This window comes from Amphibalanus amphitrite, unplaced genomic scaffold (assembly GCF_019059575.1).
Source record: "Amphibalanus amphitrite isolate SeventyFive unplaced genomic scaffold, NRLGWU_Aamphi_draft 001342F_arrow, whole genome shotgun sequence".
Taxonomy (NCBI): domain Eukaryota; kingdom Metazoa; phylum Arthropoda; class Thecostraca; order Balanomorpha; family Balanidae; genus Amphibalanus; species Amphibalanus amphitrite.
The window spans coordinates 86,188-105,925 of NW_024882835.1; the positions used below are offsets into that span (position 1 = coordinate 86,188).

The following is a 19,738-nucleotide window of genomic DNA, read 5'->3' on the forward strand; positions in this document are numbered from 1 at the left end:
CCTGAGTCAAAAGACAACCTTCGCTGAGGGTCAGGCGGCCTGCGCGGCGTTGGGCGCCCACCTGGCCGTGCCCCGTACCGAGACTGAGCACCAGTGTATGGTAGACATGTCAGCTGCAGGCCAGGCTTGGCTCGGCGTGAACAAGATTGAAGGCGTCTGGGTGGGGACCGACGGTCTGGTCGGGACCCTGCCGGTGTCCACAGCCTGGTGGATGCCTGGGGAGCCGAGTAGTAGCGGTGGACATGAGGACTGTGTGGAAATTACCTCAGACGGGTGGAATGACGTGCCTTGCTTTTGGAACAGACTTTCCATGTGTCAGATGAAGAGCTGCCGTCGTCCCGAGTGTCCTTAGCGACGGTCAGGTAGAACAGTCTTAAAGTGACCCTCCCACCTTCAAAAAAGTTAATGAATTGGCATAAAAGTGATTACGATGGTTCGGAAAGAGCAAAAACAAATGGCTACCAAATTTCACCGAAATATATTAATTGGTTTTCAAGATATTACACTTTAAATTTTGTTTACTTGTTGGGACCTCCGCTGTTCCTGTGACGTCATTTGCAAGCAATAATTTGGCATTCTAAAAGTGCGGCAAATGTTGCGCGCAAAGCAGCCTATATCACCACGTTTTACCAAAGGATTTAGCACATTATTTAAAAATCGTTAGATCTGCGCTGGCGTCACAAATTCTAAGGGGGCATTCAAATGGATTAGCCCCTTAGAATCCGAAAACTGCAGACTTTGAAATTAAATGTATTGGAATTAAATCATTTCTCGATATTGTGAGTGCCCACACCGGTAATTGCAAGCCAGGGATCCCAATTTGGCTATCTCAACTCAAGAGTAAAATGTTACGGTGGGATGGTCACTTAAACCCACGAGCCGCTGGGAGCATTAAGTTACCCCCACCCCCTTAACAGTTTGTGTGATAGGGAAAAGTGGGGCAAGAAGTCAGTGAGGGGACCGGCCGTGCGCGGCTTTGTGCGCACGTTTAACTTTGGACTCTAAATTCTGCCATAGAACCAGAATTGCGCGATCGGAGGGTAGAGGGCAGGGCCAACGCAACAAGCTTCGCTTAGCGGGGGCTCTGTTCTTGTGAATCCTCCAATCAAAAGGTTCGGACTAAATTTATAAAAAAAGACTTCCCGGGTAGGTAAGACGGTCACCCCTCTGCAGTTTTTACCAATAGCACTACGAGTAAGAAAAGTTGGGATGGGAGCTGGCTTTTCCACCACATACTACACCATTGAAGCCTGGCGAATTTGTGTTCAGCCAGTAATTTTCATTTCGCCATTTCTTTAAAAACATCCACTTCATCGAAAACACATTGAGTGTATGGTGTACGTTTTTGTGTGCAGTGCAATGGACTTAGAAATCGCAATTCCCTGTGGGTTACAGTGTACACAAATGCCACCAGTGTTCATTTGCCGTACTTTGTCTGCTTGCATCCAATGATCCTTGGAGAAAATGGAGCTGAACTTCAGGTGGTGAGTTTGGGGTAGGACGCCAATTATGATCCACTGGGTCTTTGTTTGGCATAAATATTAAAATGCCTTATAGGAAAAAAGGAACAATTTTTGTTTAGCTGTGTTCTTTTTGGAGGATCTCAATATATTACGAATATTTACTAAGTATAATTTGTTCTAGAAAAATGAAAGAGAAAGACAAATACAAGGCTTCTAAAAAACGTCTATAAACGAATAAACGTATACTGCACGAAGCACGAATAAACTCTTTCCGAAGCACTTGAGACCACCAAATTATGCATCAATGCGGCCAGCCTGGGACATTTATTACCAGCCTTGTACAATATGGGCTTTTGGTGTGGGATAACACGTTTTTTTTTTGCAATGGTTTTAGAAAAAAGCTACAATGAACTTGTTACATCAGCTCCAAATCTCATCGTCTGACAATAAGAAGTGAGCTGTCTAAAAAAGTACGTTACCGCTCGCTGTGACTTTTGAAGAGCCTCGAAAGAATGACTCTAACGTCTCAAGTTATATCGTTGACCGCCTTACCCCACTATCCCCTACATCTGAAGTCTGATAAGCTAGGAAATTGACACTTGGTATAGCTTCAAATTAACCCGACACCGCCTGGGCTATTTCCGTACCCACGACAGCCTGGGGGGGGGGGGGTCGGATCCGACCCTGCTATCTCGAGAATCAATGGTCGTATCGAGCCCCGTGAGGCGGCGTTCGAAAGGTCTCTGTGAGACCTTACCAAAGCAACCTTAATAGTTTAAGATTGAGGTCAACTTTCGGGTCAAGGTCAGGTCAAATGTAAAATTTTGGGGCTTCTTCATGATGACGCTTACGGACAGCGGAATCGATAGCTCCTGCTCGAAACTCACCGAAAATGACTTCAAAGACTAAATGAAGGTACCATCAGCGTATAGGGGTGATACTAAGCACGGGTCAAGGTCAGGTCAGGTCACAAAAGGTCACGGTAGGTCACTTTCTGCTACGTGGGCATGCGACACATGTCTTATGGAGTATTTTTCACGCGGACTCCGATGGTCATGGTTATATGTGACCCAATGTCACTGTCCGGGTCATCAGTGTGTGTTAAAGCATAACAAATCGTGTATACCATACATCACCAAGCCAGGGCTAAAAAGGTTACTTTTTCGATTTTTTTTGTTTTTGACATAAAAATGCACTTTTCTAGACGAGCTTTGTCCCAGGAATCTGATGCTGCCATCTATTTTCACATGTGATGTTCAGAAGTGCCAAAAAAAAAAACATATCCTAATATAAAACCTAATAAAAAACCTAATATCTGGCCAGCTGACGTAGACAGCGCCACCTGTTCTTACTATTTATTATAGATGACGCAGTAGTCGCTGCCGTCTGAGCAGGTGGTAGGAGCGCGGTGCATGGGTATTGGGTTGGGTATCAACTATCAGTAGGTACTAGGTAGTAGGTACTAGGTCAGTAGGGGAGAGTGGGGTAAGATACCCAGGGTGGGAAAGACGCCCCATCCCCTCTAATGGCGAAACAAAGAATAAAACCTGGAAAAGCGTAAAGCGGAAGCCTTCATTGTTTACAGTGCTTTCCGCGATAACTAATTTTCGGACCTGCGATAACGATAAAACGATAAGTAAGGCTTGCGATAACGATAAACGATAAACGATAAAAAATTGCAAAAAATTAACAGCGATAGCGATAAAACGATAAAACGATAACGGTAATGGTTTTGTTAACAGCGATAACGAAACGATAAACGATACAACGATAACGATAATTGTTTTTTAACAGCGATAACAAAAGCGATAAGAAATACAGCTTAAATAAGTGTACTTAAAGTTTATTTGCAGATCTATACACTTAGCAGATGGCAACAGGTTGCGCACACATACTGTCGCGCGGCATACACTGTCGATCGTCTTCCATTTTTCCATCATCCCGTTTTACACTTTATCGTTTATCGTTCATAATTTTTGTAACTTGCGATAAGTGGATGAGCGATAATTTTGAAAATTTAGCGATAAACGATAACGATAACCGATTTACTTAACAGCGATAATTATCGTTTATCGTTTATCGCTCATCCTATCGCATGCGGAAACCACTGATTGTTTATTGCACACAAAATTGAAAAGCTCAGTTGGGCAACGGTGGGCTGGTGGCTGCATGTTTGATATTTGCTGATAAATATTTTGGTGTCAAAACATTATGAATATCAAAGAAGGTAAATAATTTTTATGCACTTTGCTATTGTCGTGATGCATTCACATGCGTGTACGAGTACTGTGTCCCAACCAGTTTGGTTCAGGATTTAGTTTTAGTACTAACAAATTGTAGGTACTGATTAATTGTCAATTCGATACCTTGGGGAAAGATGTCCCCTGACCCGATGGAAAAAAGACGCCCCCCTAAATCCGTAGCCTGCCCTTCAAAAAAACTGTCGAATCATTTCGTACATCCTTGAGGTGAGAGACTAAAGGCGATTTGGAACTATCGAGAACGCAATATGGTCAGGTGCTCGCCATGCCGGTCTTTCGGCCCAGGCACAGCGACTTTTTGTGCGGCATCTGACCCTGAAAGCCCTCACGACGGCCTCTGTGGGCCCCATTAACCCTATTAGTGGCAGGCTCCTGGCTACTGGCTCCGAGACCCCTCACAATATATTCTTTGGGGGCTCCCACGCTGGCTCCACGGACCGCGCTGGCATCTGATGTCCCCACGATGGTCTTGAGGGCCCTCAAGCCTCATGAAGACCTATAAGGGCCCCGCAACGGTCTTTGAACGCCACCACGGAGACTTGTTTGGCCGCGCTAGACTATGATGACCCTCACGATGACCTCTGAAGCCCCTCACGGCTTTGGAGGGCCCTTACGATGGCGTTGAAGTGTCTACCACAGTCTAGAAGGAAATTGATTCGTTCAGGCAATTCACGTGCCCATTTATGTCACTTAACCCGCGCCCGGCTGGGGGTCTTGGATTTCCACGCCCTGCTGGGGGGGGGGGGGTGTTTGAACACCCCCCCCCCCCTTGTAACTCGGCTCCTGAGCCACGTAGCGATACGCGGAAGGCGGCGTTCGAAAGAGCGTCAAAAATAATGACGAAATCATTTCGGTCAATTTTTTGGTCAGGTCAAAGGTCAGGTCACCAGAGGTCATTGAAGGCAAAATTTCGCCGATTTCCAGGTCGAATGTCGAAAATTTCCAAGAAGCCAACGCATAAATCGGGAACCAATAGAGCTACAGCGCCGCGGAAAAGCGCATTCGATAGCCCTATTAACGCCCTTTCTGGGTAATTCTCTCAGATTTGACCTAACGTCAACGGTTTTGCCTGCAGGGGGCAAATACTGCAAAAATAGCCGATTTTTTTTTCGAAAACAGTTTTTCTGCAATAACTTTTGACCCAAGCCTTGTACGAGCTTACTTTAACCGGAATCGTGTTCCTCTCGTCAAGACGCATCGAATGAACTATAACTTGACCTTGAAAGGTCAACTTGAAAATTTGACCTCAGGTCAAGGTCATGACCTGACCGGAAAGGGTCATGTTGCATATCAGTCGATCCGTATCGTCGAGCTGAACACATCTAAGGCGTTTTCATCGCTCTAGCATGCCTCTATCAAAAGTTATTTGCGAAAAACTGTTAGATACCATTCGTGACCTAAGATGACCTCAGGGCATAAACAAGGGTCACGGACACCATTTTCATGTTCAGTGTGTCTAAACCACTTGTAATTCAGTGTTTGGGAGTGTTTATAATGTCTTTCATCCAAAGAGGCGAATTTCAATTTTCTCCCATTGACTTATACCTAATGGGGAGGTCGCAAAATTGACCTGACCTTAGGTCATCGATATCATAATTCTGAGATATACATTTTGTACATGCTATTGCTCTTAGCAATCGCTGAAAATTTCAAAGCGATCGGTCACTCGGTGTAGCTATGACAGACATTGAAAGTTTTTATGAGGTGAGGTCACTTCAAGTGACCTGGTGACCTGATCTTGAATGACCTTGGTCTGAAATTCTTACAACATGTGTAGAATTGATGTATGATAAGGTGTACCAAAAACGGCGGCGCTCCGCGCCGCCGTTTTTGAGATATTCGCGAAAAACCACAAGGGGGGGGGGTGTTCAAACACCCCCAGCAGGGCGCGGGTTAAACTAAGGAGGGGTATCTTCCCCAACGCCAGGGGGCGTCAGAATAGCTAGTGACATTTGAGCTAGTGACTTTTGAACTAGTACAAAACAGCTAGTGCCTCAAAACAGCTAGTGACAAAACAGCTAGCGTCAAAATAGCTAGTGAAGCAAAATAGCTAGTGCTTAGAAACAGCTAGTGACAAAACAGCTAGCGTCAAAGTAGCTAGTGAAGCGTAAAGAGCTAGTGCCTCAAGACAGCTAGTGACGAAATAGCTATCGTCAAAATAGCAATTTCGTTGGACCTCTGTTCCCTTCCCATTCACTTCGCTTCAAAAATGCACGATATCTATGACTGTAAATATGTATTTCCCGCGATATGCCATCTTTTTAATTCCCCGGTGCCCCGCTTCTAATTTGTTGTTTGTCCTAGGGATCCCGTCCTCTGCCCTCCTAGCATTCCAAATAATTTTGTCAAACTACGGTGCTCTTCTGCTCCTTCTACCCGTGGGGACTCTTCGTCGGGAAAGAATCTATAATAGCTGCTCTACGAATAAGCTATTTTGCTTATTAGCTATTAGTCGACGCTAGCGATTTCTATAGCTACATGGGCGTAGGAACGGCTGGAACATTGTGGGTGCATGGGTACAGAAATCCAGCCATGGCCGGTGAAGCCGGGGGGGGGGGGGGTAGGGAGCGGCACCCGAGCGGAGGCTCCTTGTGAGCTTTGAGTTGAGGGTGTACCATGTCGAAAAGGTACCTACCGATGATAAGTGTATTTAGAAGCGTTGATAATGTCAATATTGACTGCCGCAAAAAGTACCTAAATGCGGCTAACTTAGCCATTTTCGAAGATAGGTATCGGGCTAAAACTTTTGACAGTGGGTCATCGGTATGTGTTCAATCACATGTGTTCCGTTGCTTCCTTTTTTACTTGAGCGCAAATGTAAGTTTTGAAGACCATCACAGTAGCAAACGCTTCTAAAGGTGGAAAGTGGGCAAAATATCCTGAATTTGTTGTGCTGCATGGGAAGTAGTGTTGATGAGAAAAGGGGTTTTTGTTCCAGATTATTGTGGGTGCAGAATACATTGTCTGCACCCACTGGAGAATTATTGTGGGTGCAACTGCACCCACTGCACCCATGGTTCCTACGCTTATGACTAGCTATAATGAAGCACTAGCTATTTTGCTCTACTAGCTATATTGACGCTAGCTGTTTAGACACTAGCTGATTTAATGCACTAGCTATTTTGCATTACTAGCTATTTTGGCGCTAGCTGTGTTGTCACTAGCTGTTTTGAAGCACTAGCTCTTTTGTACTAGCTCAAAAGTCACTAGCTCAATAGTCACTAGCTGTTTTGACGTGGACCCGTCTTTCCCACCCTCTGGGGTAGGATGCCCACTTGCACTACTTCAGAAAAACGATTAATAGCAAAGACGTTATCATGTTTGAAGCACGAAAGTGTGATATTTTGTGGAGAAAAATGATGTCGGCTTTCGTTGAAATTCTAAGTTTTTGCTTTCCGGGCGTCATTTTCGAAAAATATATGACATAAAAACCCCTGGGCATCTTTTCCCATCCTCCCCTACCCCTGCTGATGGATTTAGGCCAGTATCTTACATGTTTTCAGAATAATATTGTTGTGCTCGGTCGCTCCGCTTTGTCGGAGAATCCGACGACCCCGCCGTCCAGCCTCAGCAGTAAAAAGTGTGTCGCTCTTTGTGCCTGTATTTGTGCCCCGTTAATGCCAGTCAGGCCGACAGTCCCTTCGCTTAACCCGGGGCCCGGAATAAACCCGAGTCCCCCCAAACCCACTGGTTCCCACCAAACAGAGCCGCCGTGGATTTCCCACGTCGGACGTCCCGGAATTACCCGAGGCCGGCCGACGCAAGAACGGTGAACGGCGGAATCAGTCGCCGGTGGCTCTCGGACCACACCCGAGGCACCTCCGACAACCCAACCCGCGGCACAAATCTCGCTCCCCACAGCCCGGGCGATGTACGTCTGAGCCGCTACCCCAGGTCGCACAGCACACGGGCAGCAGAGCGGCAAGATGGCTGGGCCCGGCAGCACCTCTGGAGCAACCCAGGCAGCAGCACCGGTCAGCGGACGGGACAGGAGCCCTCCCCAAACAGTCCCCCTCACAGGAGTCCCCGCACTTACCCGGCCACCGCCACGCACAAAACTGACCGCCACCGCCGGCACGCACCGGTCGTGACCTCGGGTCAGATGTCACGACCAATCACAGCGCGGCACGGACACAAACTCGGCGCACGGTACAAAAGCAAAGGACCGGGCCGGATTCGAACCGGCAACCACCGACTGATCACGCCGGCCAAACGTCCAGACACCCTACCCACTCGGCTATCGGGGATATATGGGACGTAGCCGCACTCCAATCACCAAACTTCAGTATGACACCCATTCAGTGTCCATTACACTACCCCCCTTCCCCCCAAAAAGTTCCGCCCTCGGAACAGACGGCAACATATGCGAAACACAACCTCACGACCAGCACACTATCGCGTCCGTTCACATCAGTATCACTGTGTGTGTGTGTCTAGGCACCAGCGTCCGGCTGCAGCCACCGGGGCAGCTTGCTCAGGACGAGCCGATAGCCCGCCGACGAGAGGTGGATCCCGTCATCTGCAAACAGTTGGGCACATTTGTCCCCAACGACGCGGCGGGACCTCACCCTCACCGAGAAGTAGCGTCCCACGCAGCACACTTCCGCGAAGGACGGAGTCAGATTTTCTCTCTGTAACATTTTCACGATCAGCCGCTCCGCCTGATACGCAGGGGTGCGCTCCCACGGGAGCCCGCGATCGAAGCGGAAACGCGGGATGGGGCCCACGATTATTACGCGTCTAGCGACATCCCGCAGGGTGCGCAACACCAGCAGAATGTGGGCCTCCAGCGCATCCAAGCCGATAAGCGGTTCCAGCGGTCGCTTGGGGTGCGGGTAGCTGTCGTTACCTGACAGCCAGATGACAGCCACTCCCATCGTGCAACCGAACGACTGGGCCGCCAGCTGCCACCAGTTGATGTCTCGTCGAACGATAATGGACAGAGATGTCCATTTCTTTCCTGACTCAGTGCGGTTGATGATGATGTCCGGGGGCGAAACATCAAGACCCGCGTCCACCAGTCCGGGCCCGTTAGAGTCTCCGAGGAAGACGTGCATTTCCCCATCTCGGACTCCTTGCTCCTCCCGCCAGTCCTCGACCTCCTCATTCAGGATGCTGAGAACTTCACCGCCTTCGTCCCCCATTGTAGCTCCTGGAACAAAATGAGAGCGGCAGAAAGGAAAAACACCTGTACTCTTCGTGTGGGGACATATGTGGGAATGCCAGACAGATACTACCCGTCGTGGCTAGCACTTCTTAACAGGTGAGACAGACATGCCTAGTAATAGCTGAAGTGAGACAGAACCACACTGAGGTGTGACCTGCTGGTCAGAACATACCCGACGCAGCACTCACTATGCAAAACATCAATAGAGAAAACCGACCGAAGATAAAAAACTGCTCCCAAAGTTAGGCTGACTAGATATCACCCAGTGCAGCACCACCAGCCCCTACGCGAACAGGGGATTCCCATGGGCTATGCTTTGCCGAAACTCTATCACTTTAAATGGCATTCCCACTTTCCCACTGAACTCCAGATCTACACCAAACCCATGTGGCATACGTAATCCCCAAACCGTTCGGGAGGGCGACGGTCTCGTCGAAGCTCTCGACGATGAACGGGCCGCTCAACCACATCCTCTGAAGTCACACTTCTCAACAGATCCCTGGCCTGGTGCTCCTGCTGTCTATCAGAAGAAACGCTGCTTGGGGCCGTTGAAGCCGTCAGCGGGCTTTGCGTGGTTTCAGTCTTAGGCCTCTGGTCTTCCTGCTCCTTTGGCATCTGGGGAGCACTCGCTGTTCTCTTGGTCTTCTCACTGTTCTGCCAGCTGAAATGTGGTGGTCCTCGTACCTTCCACAACCGATTGTGGTGTACTACCTTCAGGGCCGATCCCTTCTTCCTTTGGATCCGATATGTCACTGCAGACAACTTCTGAACGACCTCGTAGGGACCGTCCCATGGAGACATCAGTTTAGGACTTTGGCCTTTCTTGCGCTTCGGGTTGAACAGCCACACCTTGTCACCTGGAGCCAGTGCCTCTGTCGTCGCTCTGATATCTTTTCGGAGCTTCATCGATTCAGAAGTCATTCTTAGCTGACATCGTGCACGGGCATGAGCCTCCCTGAGTCGATCCATTGGGAGACGCAGGTCCCTTCCCAGCATCAGCTGCGCAGGTGTATAGCCGGTACTCTCATGTTCCGCTGAGCGATACGACATCAAAATGGTCGGCAGATGCTTGTCCCAGTCTTCCTGACCATTTCTGCACCTTTTGGCGAGCTCTTGGCCCATGGTGCGGTTGAACCTTTCAACCATTCCATCCGACTCCGGATGCAGCGGCGTTGTTCTCGTTTTTCGTATACCGAGCAGGTTGCAGCATTCTTGGAAGACTCTGCTTTCAAAATTTCTTCCCTGATCGGAATGAAGTTCATATGGAATACCGAATCGACAAAAGAACTCATCTACGAGCACCTGAGCCACAGTTGTTGCCTCCTGATTTGGTACTGCAAATGCTTCTGGCCATTTGGTGAAATAATCCATGACTACTACAATGTAGCGGTTTCCAGACGCCGACGTCGGCAGTGGCCCGGCAACGTCGATAGCGATCCTTTCCATGGGGGCCCCTGTATTTCGAACTTGCAGCGGGGCCTGTGGTGCGTTTTGTGGTCCCTTCTTTGCTGTGCACGTTTCACAGACCCTGCACCACTCCTGAACATCCCGCCTCATTCCAACCCAGTAGAACCTGGTTCTCAGGCGCTGCAGTGTTTTCTTGCTCCCGAAATGCCCACCCGTGACAGATCCATGCGCCTCCTGCATCACGCCTTCCCTCATGCTGGCGGGTACCACTACCAGCCACTTCCTGTGTTTCCCATCTGTTGATTCCCAGTATCTCTGAAAAACTCCATCCTGAACACGCAACATTTCCCATTGAGCCCAGAGCCGCTTGGCAACAGTGCTCAACTGCTCACTGACGACATCTCCTCCCAGTTGGGCTTATCCAGTCCCTGTTCCTTGTAGTTGATGATAGGGGCGAGGTCCTGGTCTGCCCGCTGCCTAGTCATGAGGTCGTCTTCAGACGCCTTGTCAGAAGCCTCCTTCGTCCCGGCAGCTCCCACAACTCGGCAGACCACCTGATCAGGCTCCCTTTTTCGATAGTGTGTGCAGTCAGGACTGCATGGTCGGCGGCTGAGGCTGTCGGCATTCAGGTGTTTCGCGCCTGGTCTGTGCTGAATTTTGAAGTCATACTGGCCGATCCTTGCCAGCCAGCGGGCCAGTTGACCTTCAGGATCTTTCAGGTTCTTCAGCCACTGGAGTGCAGAATGATCTGTTCGGATGATGAACGAGGTGCCGTACAAAAAGTGATGGAAATGACGTACTGCATCCACCACAGCCAGGAGCTCTTTCCGGGTTGCACAGTAGTTTTTCTCCGAAGCAGTTAACGCTCTGCTGTAATATGCTACCACCTGCTCTCGACCCCCCTCGACTTGCGAGAGGACGGCTCCGATTCCTTGATTGCTGGCATCAGCATCCAGCAGGAAGTCCCTCTCTGGATCTGGGTACCTCAAGACGGGGGTACTTGTGAGTGCCTGTTTCATCTTCTCGAAGGCCTGATCACATGACTCATCCCACATGAAGATCTGCTTCTCCTTTGTGAGAGCGTGTAGCGGGGCTGCGATGGTAGCGAAGTCCCGCACAAACTTCCTGTAGTATGAACAGAGCCCCAGAAAACTGCGAAGTTCTTTCTTGTTCCTCGGTGTGGGCCAGCTCGCAACTGATGAAGTCTTCTCTGGATCCGTCTGGACTCCATGCTGCGATACAATGTGTCCGAGGTATTCGACCTCCTTCCTGAACAATCGACACTTCTTTGCGTTCAGCTTCAGATTTGCCTTACGCATGCGCAGAAAGACTTCGCGGAGGCGTTGCAGCTCCTCGTCCAGTGTCTTCCCGAAGACGATCACATCATCGAGATAGACCAGCAGAGTTTTCCAGTGAAGTCCCGAAAGGACCTTTTCCATGAGCCGCTCGAAGGTTGCAGGAGAGTTGCATAATCCAAACGGCATCACCCTCCATTGCCAAAGTCCTCCACAGGAGAACGCCGTTTTTTCCTTGTCTTCCTCTGCCATGCCTATTTGGTGGTACCCTGACTTCAAGTCCAATGTTGAAAACCATCTGGCTCCAGTTAACGCATCCAATGTGTCATCGATACGAGGCAGTGGGTACGAGTCTTTGACTGTGACCTCATTCAGTGCACGATAATCCACGCAACAACGCAGAGTGCCGTCCTTCTTTTTGACGAGAACGAGAGCGGACGACCATGGACTGTTTGACCGTTCGATGAGACCCTGTCTGTCCATGTCCTCAATCATCTTCGTGGCCTCCTCCCGCTTGTTCACAGGGATGCGACGTGGTGATACTCTGATGGGGGGATGGGAGCCAGTGTTGATGTGATGAACTGCAAGGTTTGTCCTTCCCAGGTCGTCGTCATTGGATGAGAATACGTCCGAGAATTCCTCGAGCAGTTTTCGCACTTGCTCTCGATCACTTTCTGTTACGTCAGGACTGACACCATCCAGCAGTGGTTGGAGATGTTCCGGAAGGCGAGTCTGAGATGGTGTTTCCGTTTTCACCACATCTACATCAGCCTCAATAACCTCCACCGGCTCACACATCCCAACTAACGTGTCACTGTGAAGCTTCACAGGCTTGTCCGACAGGTTCGCCATCAAAACGTGGAATGAGGGCCGCGTGGTGTCTATCAGTGTTCGGCCAGTCATTACTCCGTTCGGAAGAGAGGCGTGTGTGTCCACCATTCCAAGAGCACCGAACACTTCGCCTTCCGGCTTGCAGGGCACCATCATCTCCGTACTGGGGTTGAGTGTCAACGGCTCCTTTACTCTGACCCTGAACGCTCGTGGCCCGCCAGCCGTCAGAGGACCCACGATAAGCGGCACCAATGTGTTTCTGACTTTCAGCGTCCGGCTGTTGAAGTCGAGCTCGCATCGATTTTCTATCAGGTAGTCCAATCCGAGAATGCAGGGTTCTTCAATTGCATCCGCTACATACACCACTTGCTGCAAGCGATGCCCACCAATGTCCAACTCTATTGTGGTGGGACCTCGGAGTGGCGAGCGCCGACCAGTGACGTCACAGAGGCCTTCTTTCACCACCGGCAGATCAGGCTTCTCCAACACATCAGCTCGTAGGAGTGTGCAGTTAGATCCAGAGTCAACTACCAGAGCTTGTGGCTTGCCATTGATAAAACCATTTACCTGGATGCTGTCCGCGCCTCTTGTTCCTCTGGACACAATACGAGGGGACTCGCTTTGCGGTTCGGCTGACCGTTGTCCCTCACGGGCAGCCATTTTCAGTTTCCCTGATTCTGGTACGAGTTGCCTGGTGTTCGAGTCCGTCGTTCCTGACAGAACCTCCGGATGTGACCCGTTTTGCCACAGTGCCAGCAACCCTCGGGATCTGACTGATTTGAGTTCCTCCAGGTTCGTCGCTGTCCTCCGAGCCGCCGTCCTGGATTGGGAGAGGCAACCGATGCCTCTAGAGCTTGAATTCTCTGCAGGATGGCCTGCAGCAGCTCATCCGTGTTGTTGGCCTTTGGAACAGAGTTATCACTCAGAACTTTCTCATCAGTGCGAGCCTGCCGAGCTGTGAAACCCGATCCACCAACGGCACCAGCCTCAGCAGACTTTCGGATCGCCTCGATTTCAATGGCAGTGGTAAGCGCCTCCTGTAAGTTTACGGGGCGCGACTGACGAACGGCAATCTGCAATTCCACGTCAGTCAGGCCATCCAAGAACTGCTCACATGCCAGAGAGTCCTTCAAGGATTGCTCTGCCGCCGGATACGCCAGGGCCGCTAACCGCTCCATATCCTGGGCCAGCGACGGTAGCGATTCTCCTGGATTCCGGGCTCTCCTTCGAAACTGAGAACGGAACCACAGATGCTGGCTCGTCTGCCCGAATCTCTGGTCGAGAGCACTCACCAAACGACCATACTGCATCTGATCCTCAGGCGATAGGTGAGTGAATACCTCAAGAGCTGGTCCTTTCAGGCAGGCAACCAGCTCTCCCACCCGGTCTGAGTCGTTCCATCCGTGAACAGATGCGATGGCCTCGAACTGCGATTTGTAGGATGCCCATGGTACAGAACCATCGAACTCTCGGGGCCGCGCAAAGTGATTGGTGGCTGATGATCTCGCCCTGTTAGAGTCAACCAACTCAGAAATCTCGGCACTTTGACTCTTCACAGGCTGTTCACGGATATACCCAGCGATATCGGCCAGTGCTGCTGTCACCCCTCCCATCTGTTCCTCAAGAGCAGTTAGTCGCGCAGATTCCGCTCCTTGGTCGGTCATTTTCCTTTCTGTGTCCCCATCCACTTCATCAACAGCAGCGGCCTGAGCGTTCCTTTTTGCAGGAGGCATGGTGGGGCAGCGGAGGTTCGACCACTTCTGACACCAGTGTTGTGCTCGGTCGCTCCGCTTTGTCGGAGAATCCGACGACCCCGCCGTCCAGCCTCAGCAGTAAAAAGTGTGTCGCTCTTTGTGCCTGTATTTGTGCCCCGTTAATGCCAGTCAGGCCGACAGTCCCTTCGCTTAACCCGGGGCCCGGAATAAACCCGAGTCCCCCCAAACCCACTGGTTCCCACCAAACAGAGCCGCCGTGGATTTCCCACGTCGGACGTCCCGGAATTACCCGAGGCCGGCCGACGCAAGAACGGTGAACGGCGGAATCAGTCGCCGGTGGCTCTCGGACCACACCCGAGGCACCTCCGACAACCCAACCCGCGGCACAAATCTCGCTCCCCACAGCCCGGGCGATGTACGTCTGAGCCGCTACCCCAGGTCGCACAGCACACGGGCAGCAGAGCGGCAAGATGGCTGGGCCCGGCAGCACCTCTGGAGCAACCCAGGCAGCAGCACCGGTCAGCGGACGGGACAGGAGCCCTCCCCAAACAGTCCCCCTCACAGGAGTCCCCGCACTTACCCGGCCACCGCCACGCACAAAACTGACCGCCACCGCCGGCACGCACCGGTCGTGACCTCGGGTCAGGTGTCACGACCAATCACAGCGCGGCACGGACACAAACTCGGCGCACGGTACAAAAGCAAAGGACCGGGCCGGATTCGAACCGGCAACCACCGACTGATCACGCCGGCCAAACGTCCAGACACCCTACCCACTCGGCTATCGGGGATATATGGGACGTAGCCGCACTCCAATCACCAAACTTCAGTATGACACCCATTCAGTGTCCATTACAATATTTAATATTGAGGAATGCTCTAATGGCATACTTGTCGACTGGGGACAAGAGATATTTTTCAAACGAATTTAGCTCGAGTGTTAACGGACTGTCAGATTGACAGAGCTGTCAGCGGAGGTTCGTCGCGGTCCGTGATATGGTCCGTCTTTTAGCTCAGTCGGTTGGTAAGATATTTGACTCCTGGTGGTGAGAGTCCGGGACTCCTGGTGGCGCGAGTCCGGACTCGAGTCGCACTGGCTCTCCGTATGTGTTACATGACACTTCTGTCGGAGATGGGCTGCAGTTGGTGAGAGGCGAGAACAGCCGCAGCCAGTTGAAGTCAGTTGAGTGGGACACGCCGTGTCCGGCTTGAGGGGCACTCGCTTAAAGTGACCATCCCACCTTAACATTTGTTTTGAGTTGAGATAGCCAAATTGGTGGCCATGGCCTGCAAATACCGGTTTGGGCACTCACAACATCGAAAAATGCTTTCATTCGGAGATTTGGAATTTCAAACTTGCATGGTTTTCGGATTCTAAGGGGCTAATGCATTGGAATGCCCCCTTAGAATTTGCGACGTCAGCGGAGATCTAACGATTTCTGAATATCAGACTACAACCATCGTTAACCCGGCAGGCGGTGGGCCTACCAGCCACCTTCCGCGCGGTGGGGGGGGGGGGCACTTTTTTGCCCCCCCCCCCGTATCTCCGAAACTACTGTACGGATCCGGAAAATTCAAACGGCGTTCGATAGCCCTGTCAAATTTGTTACAGGAAACCAAATTTCATTGACCTCGGGGTCACCGATGACGTCATAGGTCAGGTCAAAGATAAAATGTTTCACCGTTCACGGAGCTTCTAGGGAAATCGCTATAACACCGAGTAAAACGCATTTTGTCGAAAATCAGCGATAAGGCGTCAGTTGTCTAGTACATATGTTGCTATTAGAAGTCACTGGTCATACCATGTCAGGTCACAGGTCAGGTCACCAAAGGTCACCAAGGGTCACCACATGAGCCCAACTTTATTAAGGTTATGCATGGTGTGTCAAAAGTGGAAATAGCCGCCCGGCTTTAGTTCGCCAGCCTTGTCAATAGATGGCAGTACCACAATATGGGCAGCGGATCGTGCAATTGACGTCAATTTTTCGTTGTCTGCTAAGAATTGAATGGCGGATCTTTTCATGCAAGAATCAAGTAAATCGGTCCACAACTTTTCTAGCAACAGAGATATGAAGTCAAACACCCTGCCAGGGCGGCGGCGCGGCGGCCGGCGGCAGCCATTACGCGCCGCCTGGGAGACTGGCGGCGCTGAACGGTTCCGAATGGGGATGTTCGCGCTAAGAGTTCCGAAAAGTCTCGCCAGGTGGCAGCACGGTATGCTTTGGACACAACGCGCCGGCCGGGCGCCGGCCGGGCCGGGGATAACACTGCGGGCGGCGACGGCGGCCGACGCGCCGCGAACGGAAACTGCGTTTCATGTCTTTTTCAGGTTCATCATTTTGCTAAAATGAGTAGCTACAGTTGATTTCGATATTAGGAAGACAATGACGCGTGTGAAAGGCAAACTACTACATCGTCATTGAGCGGAAGGAAAGGGAGCTGATCGAATGGTCACCAAAAGCTACGGAGTACGAAAGATACGATGTTATCACATATTTTAACTTACACAGTTGAAATTAAAAACCTTATTACATTCAGACATATATTCACACGCATGAAACAATCGATTTACAGCACACATTCCATGACAAGAACGTATACCTATGGTCTTAAGTTGACCTCTAGCGCTCGTCACTGTCAGATAAGTCAATCACATCCCTGTATTTTGTACAGACTATTGACTAAACCCTTCATCCGGCATGCGTTCATTCTGTAATGATGGGCAACGAATCACCGGCGATTTCTGCGTGGCTCTATATGACATCCTCGTCCGTTCCCCAGGTCAATTGGTTCGGTGACTTTCAAATTATAGCAGGCCCTTCCTCGGTCAGGCTTGATGGATCCACCGTCACTTTGCGCGGTACTTTTAAGACAGACTTTACCTTCTACCAACACGACTGACTGATTACAATCTGATGCCAAAGGGACAATATCTCGTCGGTCTATCAGTTAAAGTTTAATATTCAGCGACACAAGTGTGAATACTGCCTGGAAAACTTGCAACAAACTAAGTAAACTAAGCTTGGCTTGTAATGGGCACAAACTTGTAATAAAGAGGTACTTAATTAACAAATCCACAATGTTCTGTTCAGGCAAGTAGCCTTCACATATGAAGCATTGCTATGACTACTCTTCTAGAGCTGATTGATAGCTTTTGAGGAGCTGAATGGCTGAGCCCTACCATTCACCACTTATCACCTTCAACAATTGCTTAAGGCATGCAGTTCTCTATCACTAGAAAATATCTGACAATTTGCTGGCTCTCATTTGTGTATGATGCAACACGCTTTGCATCAGTGATACTATGACACGAAATGTTGAACACTAGCATAGGTTGCAACTTGCAATGTAGATCCAAGGTGTCCCAGAAGCCAGAGCAAAAATTGACACTTTAATCAACTTCATGATTGTGGCAAAACTCCACTGCTTGACTACACAGAGTACCAACTGGTTGCTCCTCTAAACTTTCACCAAAGGAAGTGTTGCTGATGTCATTTGTAGCAGCAGTGACACTGGTAACTTCAAATCACAGGATCTGGTAGCATCCATGCTCTTGAATCTGGATCTTATCAATGCAGCATTGCACCTGTGAATAAATGAAAAATGGCATAAGACAGTAGGGAAAGATATTGGCAAGTCATAATGAGATACATATGTTTAACATGCATGGATAAAAGGATATTATATACTGAAGCAATTAGCAAAACATTGCAGTTTAAGCACAGTTGAAATCTGATATGATGAACTGGGTACAGTGACATCATCAAGACCCATGAACTTTACACAAAGTATTTGCAATTTTGAAATGCACTTTTATTGCAGTTACCTATACAAATATTCTAGAAGATGAAAATTTATTTTAAAAAACAACAAAAAACTTGCCCGTATTTAGTTCCTAAAAAAGCTGAGTGAATATTCTAAAATAGTGTTCACTTCAGTGTGAATCAAAACTTAGAGTAAACAATTATTTACCTGATGAAATGAAGATATTATATCAATAATGAGTACCTAGCTTTAGGTGGTGACAAGTTAAAAAACAATTCGCAAGAAAGGCTATCAGTTACTTCTGGATGATATACTGCAGTGCACAAGCTGTTTGCCGACTCCTACCTGGTCTTTCAGTGGGATCCCTCTGTATGCACCTCAGAACTTCATCCGCAGGGCTGGTTCCTTCATACGCAGGTCCTCTGCCTTCCTTGATTCCTTGGGCTCCATCCTGACAACTCCGCACCAGAAGCATGATTGCACTGGGCACCTGTAACACCATGTAGGATGATCAATACTTGTAACAATTCATAAATAGTAGGTAGCTTAGTGTTCTATTACATATACCTCCTGGTTGCTGGTGTCAAAATAGATCCTATTTGTCTTTTTCCATCATAACCTTTATCTGCATGCAACATATTTGGTACCAGACAAAGTAGAACACTGCTAAATTGCTTGCAATGAATCTTATAAAAATGCATTGAATTTATATAATCATTCTCAGCAGCATGTATCATCTTGTAATGCCTTTCTCAAAGGGCAGGTCAATTTCCTATATTGATATGCCCATAAACTTATACAGGTAAATTACCTCATATGGGCAATACAAGATCCAGCTATGAGTTAAGTTAGACTATTTTATACTCTTAGTTATGCTCGCCATAAAAAATGTCGGGAAACGTGTTACATCGATGGAATTACCGTTTGGAGTCGGTCTATCTTCGGCTTCTCGCCTCTCTTCGGCTACGTCAATTGAAGCCTTTCTAAGTCTCCTGTCCTTTGTAAACTTGCCTTTCCATGTTTGTGACACTTGCTGAATATAAATTCACAACTCATCTGAGCAATATTCAAATCAATTGCTATCAAATTCACCGAAATTCAGTCCCTCGGACCGACACCGCACGGACTCCACACAGTGCAAAACACAGTGGCGCATTCGCCGCGACAGTTTCTGTGTCCAAAGAAGGCAGTGCTGCCACCTGGCGAGGAAATAAGCCGAACATCCCCATTGGCACTGCACTAAAACCTGTTAACTGCTTGGAATAGTTATTATAGCAAAATTTTCATTCAAGTGAGGAATAACCAAGGGCAGGAAGTATGTATGCTTGTGCCCGTACTATGTAAGCCAAGAAACTGCATTAGCAGATACTCGCTAATATTAGATCCAGCCAAGTCCAAACGCATTCCAGGTGATGTGTTTCTGATGGGTCAACAATATTTATCGTTCGAGGGCGGATACAGTTTTAACAATACAAAAAATATTTTTGCACAGCTCTATTCCTTGAATAATTCTCTTCAACGCCTCATTCCTAGTTAAGCGAATTAGCCCACCCTGGTTGAATAAATAAGGCGATTTCGCCACAAGGTCGGGTAAAACCGACCGAAAACGGCCGCGCTCAACGTTAATTTGGGCATGTAGACTCTTAAAAACTCGCATTGGGCGGGTAGGGTTTACCAGGTATTGGCTCCAAAGCACCGTATTCGGCTCCCGAATACGTCCAAGTGACCCGCCTCGTTCCTAGTTAAGCTCTAGTTAGATCAAGTGACTCATAGGGAGCGAAAAAGCGACAAAAAGCATGAATTTCCCTATGGCGGCGGGCTGCCCGGTTGCCAG

The 19,738-nt window shown here is 49.2% G+C and overlaps 1 protein-coding gene across 1 annotated transcript; it reads right to left on the reverse strand.

Annotated features, from left to right (window-relative positions):
- Nucleotides 1-7,300: 7,300 nt before the first annotated feature.
- LOC122372304 lies at nucleotides 7,301-19,659 on the reverse strand. The gene is made up of 2 exons (XM_043349356.1): nucleotides 19,580-19,659; nucleotides 7,301-8,876 (listed from the first exon to the last, which is right to left on the reverse strand). The coding sequence occupies exon 2, from the start codon at nucleotides 8,866-8,868 to the stop codon at nucleotides 8,158-8,160; it is 711 nt and encodes a 236-aa protein (XP_043205291.1). The 5' UTR covers nucleotides 8,869-8,876; nucleotides 19,580-19,659; the 3' UTR covers nucleotides 7,301-8,157.
- Between the last annotated feature and the right edge of the window lie 79 nt (nucleotides 19,660-19,738).